Raw genomic sequence first — 12,252 nt, 5'->3', positions numbered from 1 at the left:
CAACCCAAATCCCTCTATCATCTATAGTATTATCCTGCAGTACACAACATCCTAGTACTTAGCAATTGTGATATATTTCACAGGTCCATTTTTGAGTCTACTGAATCAAAAACAAAAACAAAGCTTCAACCACGTTGATGAACAGAGAATGCAAAACTGGCAAATTAAATTTCTGAAGTTTGATCGTATGTCGCCCGTTAGTTGTGCAAATTCATTTCAGCCAAAAAACAGTAATACATGATCACATGATACATGATGAAAGCTAAAACATTCTATACCTACAAAACTAATATCCAAGGATACCAAAAAAAGTCCAAATCTCACGTTTCACAAGAACTACAAATGTAACTGAAACTGACACTCTCAGGCATCTCAAGTTCTGACATTTATATTATTACAAAAGGTTTCATAAAGAAACACAACTGCAATGACAAAGGGATTACCAACATGGCCCATCTTGACTCATCATCATCATCATCATCATCATCATCATAGGAGCAGCCACATAACCATAACTGTCAGCAATAAAACTCTGGATTGTGAGCAGACCAATATGGAAACAATGGAAGTATACAAAACTTACATCAAACATAATCCTACGAGAAGCATAAAGAAACACTTGGTACAGTCAGTACACAGGGATGACCTACTTTTGTCCCTATAACGGAAGGCAAGGTAATAGCCATCATACCTGAATGGGAAGTAGATGAGAAGTGATCAGGACTGCGGGGGGTGGTGGAGATATACGGCATTCAGAGGACACATACAGAATCTAGAAATGGGAATTTTTAATTGCGTGTCACTTTCATCAGGAGAACTGATAGGTGGAAGAACATTGTGACTTGATGCCCAAATAACTGCCCCAGAGGCTGCGTCGCAAGGTCACACCTTTCAGACCACCAGCCTCAGTCGGTGTTCAACTCACATGACCACAAGTGTTAGACTGCAGTGGAGGAATGCTGTGTGTTCGGGATAAAAAGGAATGGTCACACAATGACTCATTACCACAATTCATTGTGTCTCTCCAATATTATCAAATTTCAAAACCAAAATTAATTATGTTGATGGTGAAGAACCAACAGCAACCATGCTCCTTTTAGAACGGACAATTAATTATTTCACAAACTAATTTTATCAACAATTGTCAATCTATGCCATACTCTGGTATCTGACGCTTTGTCAGGGGTCAGCCATCTTGGCACTACTATACTGTACAACGGTCTGCCACAGACATAAAAATTGTCATAACAAATGCAAAACTCAAGTATATGGTGAACATTTTGAAAGAGAAAAGCTGGAATGAGCAGATCCAGGAAGAGGTGAATCCAAAGCTTACCATTCTGTCTCCTAGCGCTAAGAGCGCCCCTTCCCAAAAACACCTTTTGTAGTTATGCCGGCATTATGACTCAAAATGCTGAACCGATCCGTTCAGCAGCCAAGGACAGCTTCAGAAACGAAGGATTTCATTGGTTCACCGTGATAACATGTCTGCATTGCCAGGCCATGCCGCTCATTAATTAGTAATAACGTCTTTTGCATTAAAATTACTGAAGAGAAACAAGTGGGAACAGCCCATTCTGTCAGGTACATTCAGCCCACTGCTGGTGCAAGCATTCAATACCGAAGCTTCATAGTTTTAATCACGGGAATCATCTAGGGATGATTCCAGTTCGGGGACAGGCCATTGATGGAAAACGAATGCTAATGTATGAATTCAGTGAGGGAGAGAGCCAGTCCATCGGCCAGTGAAGCTCGACAAAGTTATTGATCTGGCAGTGGAACTTACTCCAAGCCCATTGTGTGAAGGCAAGCCTATTGATTGCATTGATCCACGATCCTCACATCTAATTAGCACAGCAACAAAACCAGTGGAGATGACCAACATCTCTGATCCTGGACGGGGATGGGAGACTGCAGTGACACATGGTGTCGACGTAGTTGCCATGCATGCAGACGCATCTGTTTGAACACACTTTTAATTCCGATACAGTCATCTTGCAGAATTTGTCCTCGAGGGCAAAAAATCAGAACAAAGGCCCCATCTAATGACGCTCCTTTGTCGCGTGTCTCTCTGATCTGGCAGGATTTCAGTCCCTTGGTGATTTAAAGCTCAATATTGTCTAAATCCTTCCCCATCTTCTCATTTCAATTGTCAACTGGAAGTCTTTATCTTTAAGAAAACGATCAACGAATACATGAAAGACATAACTTCAAGACGAATCTGTTTGTCATGACAACTGTTTTGTTGCAGGTTCCATGTACTTTACAAAGGAAGACTTTCATTGTCATGTGCTACTTGACAGTATTGATACTAGATGATACTATTTGATGATATCGATACTAGATGATACATATTCAGTGCTTCACATAACCAAATATCCTCCTCTAAAGTGTGCTTATTCTGACTGGTATGTACGATTATCATAAGACTTACAAACTTACAAATACAATGGTATTTTGAACATGCTTAAATATGTAGCTATCCATTTAATAACAGATTTTAGCATAGTTTGCTACGTACATGTATAACGATTGCCATATTAGGTATAAATATGCACATAATTTTATAATACATGAATACTCCACTGAAACTTGTACACCCTCCAATGAAGGCTGAATGTAAGATACACCCAATAAACATAATATACGTATCTAAAAGCATCAAAATAATGCATGACAACCATATTATCCTCCATATTAAGCCAAATTTTTCAAGTCTGTAAAAATCGTAGGATGGCTTCCTATAATAAACTATTGAGCATTAATATTGAATTTATTATTAACATACCTACAAAATTAACATTGAAATTTAGGTGTTAATATTTGTCTGAATTGCTCACAATGGAGGAAATGCCTTCAATTCCTTTTAGCTATAGTTAACATGTTCAAATAAAATATTACACACTGTTCATGGTGTAACCATTCCAAGAACAATATCTGAGGAGAAAAGTGCCACAAGTCAATTTTTATTTCAAATTAACTGAAAATACTTTTTGAATAGTCGACAGAGAGATAGAGATGATGTACCATGAATATCCCCATCGCCCAACAGGTTGATATATCATAGTGTTGAATCAAGTCTATACAAAATTATGTTAAATCATGAAATATGTCCGATTGACGCAAGGAGGAAGCCCCGATTGAAGAGTCCCGAACACGAACCAACGTCAGAAGCAACTGTGCAATGAAATAACTAACCGCAAATAATCCACGGTCTAATAAAAAGTGAATAACTATTGACAAATATTGATGGAATCTAGTCACATATAAAAATACAGCCCCAATGAACCCCCACTCTGACCTAAATCTAGACACTTGCTAAACGCACCGATCAGATCATGATGGCCCTGTGAGCAAGAGAGGCATGGAATTAGACAGCCCAGTCAAGCATTGCAAGAAAACACAGCTACTACACATACCTTCGATGTCATTTTCCGTGTTCCTTCAACAGAACAAAGCAAAGGTATCCCACAATTCTCCTCGATGCGCTCCCACTACCGAGCCCTGCCACTTGTTAAATATGAGTAAATTACATAATCATACAAAACTCTTTGCATCGCGGTTTGGAAATGTCAAGTAAGTGGAATGGACAAGCATCCCGCAGAAGTCGTATTAGCATACAATCATCATGGTGGCCGCTCGCAGCAGGGAGGGCCTCATTACAATTAATTGGATCACTGTGTTAGTTGGGGCCATATTTTTGATTATTGGAGTGAAAAGCACAGTGCATGAAATTTGGATAGCTTTTATTATGGACTCTCTGGTTTGTTGGTGGTGTTCAGGGCATAATGGTGCTGGTGTGAAGAAGGGGAAATTACTCCACACCGGACTGACGGAACTCAATTTCTTTGTGTCAAAATGTAACAAGATTCAGTCTTAATTAAACCAGCATCTGTCACTTGAAACAAAAGCCAATGAAAATTGAAGAGAGTTATTAACAAGTTTTAGGCATCAATTGATTAATTAGGCATCAGTTAGTGCATTAATGGCATCTGGTTTTTGCTGTTTTTTTCTCACTATCAGCTGTGAATCTGAAAAAGGCGGAATTTCACTTCTTTATAATTTATGGATAGTTGCAGCAGTTGGACATGTTTTCTTGTTTCTATATTCATTTGTTTTGTTTTAACTATATTTCAGAGTGTTATCTCCAATCATAGAGTGACAAAAGCTGGCCTACTTCTGTGTGTACTATCTCATTTGAAAATCATCTTCTTCGTCAGTTTGGCACAATCAATAAAGACAGTTTCTCAATATTATCGCTTATGCAATATTTTTCAATAAGAGTTGTCACAGCATAAAATTTAAAATTAAGGTATGAAGTTAGTTGAGGCAGGAGTCTTGCAACAGCATCAACCCAGAAAGGTTTTCACACATTTTATCCTCATAAGAATCAACCCTGCTCTTAGGTAATATCAGCAAACACATTAACCACTGTGCCTACCAACCGTCCCTTAAGACCCAACAAAGTGTGTTCACCTTCCATCATTTGAATTCTGATGTTTTCCAAATTATCCACAATGACACATGGGGAGATATTTTTAATAGTGCTATTATTAGTTATAACATGAGACCATTTCAAATCATCAGCCATGTCCAAAATCCAGCATAGGGCACTTCTCTCCAGGAACAATTCAGAACTACCTGCCCCACAAGTTCTTCTGCAGCATGAATCATCCAAGTCATCAGATTTTACTTGTCATGGAGAAAATCAAGTGTTTCAAGTAATGATCAATTTATCCATCGAAGCAAAAGGGTATTTTGTATTACAAGATTGGATTCATCTCCTTAAGCCAGCCTCGAGAAATAGTCAGTCTGGCAAGTGCTTTGGTAAACTACCACAATAATGAGAATACCTAAATAATCTACTGTACAGCAGTGTCTCTGAACTGAAAGGGCCCTCTTGTCTGCCAACTCCTCTATATGTGGAACATGTCCGAGTATACAGGATCCAAATCGACTATCTAATTTACATAAGAGAAGGTCATCTGTATTTCTGATGGCCCTGGAGCAAGGTGAGCCACATCAATAGTATAGTCAGTCCCCTTTTAGTTGTCCTGCTTGGGGTCTAAATGGATGGTCAAACCTCACAACATACAAGACACCCATTGGGACACCCTAAAGACATCCTACACAATACCCATTGGGACACCCTAAAGACATCCTACAAGACATCCTACACAATACCCATTGGGACACCCTAAAGACATTCTATACAATACCCTTTGGGACACCCTACAAGACACCCTATACAATACCCATTGGGACACCCTAAAGACATCCTACACAATACCCATTGGGACACCCAACGAGACATCCTATACAATACCCATTGGGACACCCTAAAGACATCCTACACAATACCCATTGGGACACCCTAAAGACATCCTACACAATACCCATTGGGACACCCTACAAGACACCCTACACAGTACCCATTGGGACACCCTAAAGACATCCTACACAATACCCATTGGGACACCCTTAAGACATCCTACACAATACCCATTGGGACACCCTATAGACACCCTACAAGACATCCTACACAATACCCATTGGGACACCCTAAAGACACCCTACAAGACACCCTACACAATACCCATTGGGACACCCTAAAGACATCCTACATACTACCCATTGGGACACCCTACAATACATCCTATACAATACCCATTGGGACACCCTAAAGACATCCTACAAAATACCCATAGGGACACCCTACAAGACATCCTACACAATACCCATTGGGACACCCTACAAGACACCCTACACTTTACCCATTGGGACACCCTACAAGACATCCTACACAATACCCATTGGGACACCTAACAAGACATCCTACACAATACCCATTGGGACACCTAACAAGACACCCTACACTTTACCCATTGGGACACCTAACAAGACATCCTACACAATACCCATTGGGACACCTAACAAGACATCCTACACACTACCCATTGGGACACCCAACAAGACATCCTACACAATACCCATTGGGACACCCAACAAGACATCCTACACAATACCCATTGGGACACCTAACAAGACATCCTACACAATACCCATTGGGACACCCAACAAGACATCCTACACAATACCCATTGGGACACCCAACAAGACATCCTACACAATACCCATTGGGACACCCAACAAGACATCCTACACAATACCCATTGGGACACCCAACAAGACATCCTACACAATACCCATTGGGACACCTAACAAGACATCCTACACAATACCCATTGGGACACCCAACAAGACATCCTACACAATACCCATTGGGACACCCTACAAGACACCCTACACTATACCCATTGGGACACCTAGTCTATAGAACAGACATTCCTGAGCAATATCTACACTCCCCCCTTAACACACACCCTAATTATCAAATGCCATGCAACTTTAAACATTACACAGAGACTAAGATGCAGTCTCACTTAAAAACCCTAAAAAACTGCTGTGGAACACAGAAGAAAGAGTGAGTAGGTTCCATTTGGCTCATTGCCTACAGTCTCAAATCGAACCAGAAACTCTCCAAGTTAGACAGTCAGGTATCGAAGAGCAATTTGGCGTGAGCACTGCACCATTGGGAGAGGTTATTGTGTGTCCTAATCATGTAAGTGGTTGGCAGGCTGACAGTCAGGCTACTAGGGATTAACTGTGTCCATGAAATAGGTGTACATTTGGTGAGTGGGGAACCTCACAGCCCATACAGAATATAGAACTTCATCAGATTAATGCACAGCAAGGACTCTATACATTCATACTGCTCAACACGGACTATACAACATTACAAGATGGCAGCTTGCCAAACCTGACAATCCCATTAAAGGAGTTGCAACTAAAACATTCAGTGTTTGTTTAAATAAGGCACTCTTAATATGGAAGATCATGACGTAGACAGAATAGTCAGCCTTGCCAAAAAAACAATCTGATCATGTCAGACGTAAAAGGAACTGCTATTGAGTTACAATCTAACCAAGACAGTCCAATTCCATTAATCTGCTTGAAGTGATTTAGAAGGCACGTACAAATTACAGTAATCATGATGCAACCAAGCAGTGATCAGAAGCAAGCACGAAAGTCAAATTGTCTTTGTCTCAGCCCAAATGTTGAAAGATTTCGGGCGTACCTACATTGAAATACTTTAGGAGCAAACCTCAAGGATCCCATGATTCCCCTTAAGATGGAACACTGCAAAGTATACTGTGTCATATTGCTATAAATGAGGACCTGATGCAGTTGATGCGCCCCTCACTAGGGAGTTCTAGACAAACTGTCTGTCTGCCAGACTAGCACATTCAGATTTTACTCTTACAAATGAAATATTGGGTGAATGCCTTATTGTCAGTGCAAGACCCGATCTTTCATTTCAGCCCTGCTCGTCTTAGTGAGAAGCTTCCCAAGTCTTAGCAGCTCTCAAACTCTTAGTTAGCATCTCTGTTGCAATTCCTCAATGGACGACCACTTTACCGACACATCGAGAGATGAGACCGCCATCTGGTCAGTCTCCCACAAATGACAGGACTGGGCAGTGTCCATCGTCTGTCCAGCTGTCACTAGATCAATACTCTCCTACAAACACAGTTTCCTTCAATACTTCATCATTGATGTCAACCTAATCATGGTATTGACAGGTCAAGGCCAGCACACTCTCGTGAACACAGATCTCACTGTCTGGGGCATGGTTGGCCATGTTGTCAATGGATGGCAATTTGCTGTGCAGAGTTGCATCCCTCAGGCATGACTGGATCCAAAGAATATGGAAGCGAATCAGATCGAGGGTTTTCAAGTCACACTGTGTCGCTGTCTCAGTGCCATGTTTTAAAGTTATGACATTTGCTGATTGGATGCCATGAAGAAGGGGTTTGGTTTTTTTGGGGGGCTTGTTGTTTAACACCGCACTCAGCAATATTCAAGCTGTATGATGCCGGTCTGTAAATAATAGTGATTGACATCATCAGCATCAATCGACACAATTGGGATCGATGACATGAATCAACCAGGACAGCGAGCGTGACCACCCGATCCCATTATTCGCCTCTTGCGACAAGTATAGTCGCCTTTTACGGCAAACATGGGTTGCTGAAGACCTATTCTACCCTGGATCTTCACAGGGGGACAAGCATGGGTTGCTGAAGACCTTTTCTACCCCGGATCCATGAAGAAGTAAATATTGGTGGTGGTTTAGGAGTGAGTGAGTGAGTGAGCTGCTTTTACCAGTAGGAAAGACCAAAGTGATGCAGGTCTCAGATGTTTACCATCTTGGTGAAATCCATGGGCATGGTGCTGAGTAAACTTTGAGTGAGTGAGTGAGTGAGTGAGTTGAGTTTAACGCCGCTTTTAACAGTATTCCAGTTATATAACGGCGTGTCAGCTTAATGTGGGAGGAAAGCCCGAAGTGATGCAGGTCTTTTCCACTTCGGTGAAACCCACGAGCACGGGTATGGAGTAAACTTTGAAACAATCACAGCGAACCAGGGTCCCAAACCCTGATCACAGATTTCTGGAGTGCCCAAGAGACACAACTTTGGACATCAAAGTCATAAGCTTCTGCACAGCAAATAGCAGCGACACAGACATGTAGGCCCCTAGGGCCACCTGTGCCCCCATCTTCTACAGAGCCCACATGAAGTAACATGGCCAAGACAACCAATTAAAATCTCAAGGTTTCCCTTCCTTGGCCAGTTAGTAGCATACGATATGCAAAAATTCCATGTCTGAAAGAGTAGAAAGCTAGCACAGCAGAAGTTTCATCTAAAAACAGCCCAAGTTTTATTGCAGTCTGTAGACCAGATCGATGCCTTAATTACTGTTTACACGCAAACGTCTTCAGCAGACTTCAACATAGATCTTGAATTCAATGCTCCCCTCAATGTGTTTCTTCTCTTTGCTCTCCTTAATTTGACCAGACAGTTCCTAAGTCGCCCCACACAGTGAAGTGGAGTCACGATCACACTGACCTTCAGCTCAGCCCACTCCAGCTTGTAAAGGTCAAGCAGGTCATGTGAGGCAACCATACTTTTCAACAAAGTTTTGATACATTGCACAGGTCCACCATTATTCAAGAAATAATCAAACAGGATATTTGTATTTCAAGCACTCTTTGCCAACATCAGATTAATACACAACATAATGGTGTGGTCCTGGGTCTGCGTATTGATTTGTATAAATCATGATGAAAGCAACTGTGAACATAGTCTGACGGCCAGATTGTGCTCTACTGGATTAACACAATATTTCAACAGTAATCTAATAAATGAACTCAGTACTTCCAGAGAGTCCCCTTGATTTCTTCCAGCCTGCCATTACCAGCTTTCATAAACAACCTAAAACCTGACTAGCAATGTGTCGAAATAGCTTATCCTTGCAACCTTTTTCCAAATTCATAAGTTCAAAATTGAATTATCTGACAGTTAAAAATGTTCAATATTTCAGAGGGGCATTAGCCTGATTGAATACAGGAAAGATAAATAGTTGCCATAATCAATAATAATCTATAAAATGTCTACTGAAGGCTGGCCTTCAGTCCCAGAAGACTCTCATGGCGTCGCAAATCTTCTTATTCATGATATTCAAATCCGCAAAATGTTGGAAAAGCTCTGCCAGAAACCCTAGCACGGTATTAAATCCTGAAAACTCCCCATTGGCACCCTTTGCAACGGGAATCCTGACAGCCCCTCAATTTCCATGGAAACTACCTAGCGACCCATCAGATGGTTGCCATGGCAACGAGTTTATAACTATTGATTATGTGGATGGTGATGCTGCAGTAATATTGGCAGAAATCAATAATTTAACAAGTACGCTACGTCACATTCCTGCCACCGCCTCCAAGGGAAGAGCACAGCACGTGGCGCAGCATAGCAGAGGTGTTCTTGAACACGTTAAAAGCCACTTGTACCTCGGGTTGTGACCTGCCATGAACACCCTGGGAGCAGGACTCTCCTGCCACAGCTGCATACATCAGTGTTGTTAGCATCAGATCAATTGTTTTGAGGGGCAGAAATTGAAATAATTGTTTCCTTTGAAAACTTGTGTTTTAATTCCTTTCATTGTAAAGTTTTTCAATGAAGAGGAATAGCATTCAACAGTCTTTCAATTTCCATTTGTCAAAAATGACTTTTATATAATAAAACATACAGAGAAAATACATATCTAATCATTATTTTGAAGGTTGCAAGGAAGAGCTCCCTTAGCATGTACTGTCAATCTATTGAGCTTTTGTAACAACAATGGCATCAAAGCCACATTGTTGCTGGAACTATTCCAATTTGGGTGTTCTTTAACTTCTTTTGAGTAATAAGAACATAACTCGGATTACTGTATACATATCTCAGAAAGAAAAAAGAAAAGAAAATTGTGTTCAAAAATAATCTGCTGATTTCTAATTTCTGCATGATTTTTTTTACGACTCATCTGCATACATTGTGATATATATCTGCAACTACAATCCTGATTTGTCTATCTAAAAAATAGGACTAACATTAGAGATGAATCAGTAATGTATCCTTCATTAAAAGTTTGTTCAATAAAACAGCATAAATAAAAAATCTTCAAAAGAATGAACCTTAAAAAAAATAATTGAAAAAGAAAAAAATATGACATAACTAACTTGACGTGCCACATCAGATGTAAAAGTTATTTTCAATTCAACTTTCCAAATGAAGACCAGATCTTCAATGAACTCTTTTCATAACCAGATAGTGTAATTACATCCTAAACCTGTGTACTCCAGTACGGAGACGCGGACATGGTATTTCCAGTGTTATGTGCTCACAGTAATGTCTTTGCTCCGGGCGGGAAAACATTTAAAGTCACTGTATGCGTGGATTATGAACCCCCCACTCTATACAGCTGTAGTATCTGGAAAATAAGTGTGCACTATGCACGAGAAAATGTGGTAATGGCTTTTCGAACAATGACTTTACTGGCCAGCTTCTTAGCGTGTTGGCTCTGGAAACTCCTTGCTGCAGTTAATGTCATTTGTCTATGTGTACTGGCCTTGGACCATGATGGCTTTGTTTGTTGTTTAACACCACACTCAGCAATATTTCAGCTATATGACAGCGGTGTGTAAATAATTGTGTCTGGACCAGACAATCCAGTGATTGACATAATGAACATCAATCTACGCAATTGCGATGCATTAACATGCATCAACCAAGTCAGCAACCTTGACAACTAGCTTGACCACCTGATCCCGTTAGTCACCTCTTACAACAAGCATAGTCGCCTTTTACAGTTGCTGAAGACCTATTCTATCCCGGATCGACCATGATGAAATTTCCATATATGTAACTGAAGGCTGCTTGAGTCCTTATAATGAACATTACACTTAAAATATTATTTATCATATATTAAAAGGAAATCATATCAAATGACACTAAATGTACTAATTGCATACAATCCATTACCGTCAGACGCCACCATACAATACAATCCATTACCGTCAGTGTCACCATACAATACAATCCATTACCGTCACAGTGTCACCATACAATACAATCCATTACCGTCACAGTGCCACCATACAATACAATCCATTACCGTCAGTGTCACCATACAATACAATCCATTACCGTCACAGTGTCACCATACAATACAATCCATTACCGTCACAGTGCCACCATACAATACAATCAATTACCGTCAGTGTCACCATACAATACAATCCATTACCGTCACAGTGCCACCATACAATACAATCCATTACCGTCACAGTGCCACCATACAATACAATCCATTACCGTCACAGTGCCACCATACAATACAATCCATTACCGTCACAGTGTCACCATACAATACAATCCATTACCGTCACAGTGTCACCATACAATACAATCCATTACCGTCACATTGTCACCATACAATACCATACAATACAATATGATACAATACAATACAATACAATACAATGTTGACATGATCAGTGCATATAAAATTAACTGGCTTATCTTAAATTCTGTTATCATATCAGTTCTGTTTTTACTCCTCTACATATTTTGGCAACACCTTCCAATATGACGGTAACTGTTTCTGTAGCCTTTTCAACGTGTAACCTTTATGCTCCCCAGCCCTGTGTTACTAAGCGCTAGCTTAGACATGATGAATGGGCCATTAGCCACTACTACACAAGGCATTCCTGTCATCAGCCATAATCAGGACGCATATCAAAACATCCTTGCCATTTGAGTGAGTGAGTTTACTAGTATTTCATTTTTGTCACACTTTTTCTCTTTAGTG

General features: G+C 40.4%; 1 protein-coding gene across 49 annotated transcripts in view; it reads right to left on the bottom strand.

Annotated features, from left to right (window-relative positions):
- The window catches only part of LOC139468586 (ankyrin-2-like), a 211,406-nt gene that overhangs the window by 155,451 nt on the left and 43,703 nt on the right, over positions 1-12,252 (bottom strand). Inside the window, exon 1 of one of the 49 annotated variants that reach the window (XM_071250669.1) lies at positions 3,420-3,505. The exons of 47 other annotated variants lie outside the window; for them this stretch is intronic. In XM_071250669.1, the coding sequence (XP_071106770.1) occupies positions 3,420-3,431 (12 nt within the window). In that variant the 5' untranslated portion in view covers positions 3,432-3,505. Of the gene's footprint in view, positions 1-1,336; positions 1,442-3,419; positions 3,506-12,252 lie in introns of those variants that run through there. One more of the 49 variants, XM_071250671.1, reaches the window with a different exon arrangement.

Source organism: Haliotis cracherodii, unplaced genomic scaffold (genome assembly GCF_022045235.1).
Source record: "Haliotis cracherodii isolate W230 unplaced genomic scaffold, xgHalCrac1.p SCAF_2, whole genome shotgun sequence".
Classification (NCBI taxonomy): Eukaryota; Metazoa; Mollusca; class Gastropoda; order Lepetellida; family Haliotidae; genus Haliotis; species Haliotis cracherodii.
The sequence above is the reverse complement of the archived record's forward strand: the minus strand, read 5'-3'. Positions and strand labels throughout refer to the sequence as shown.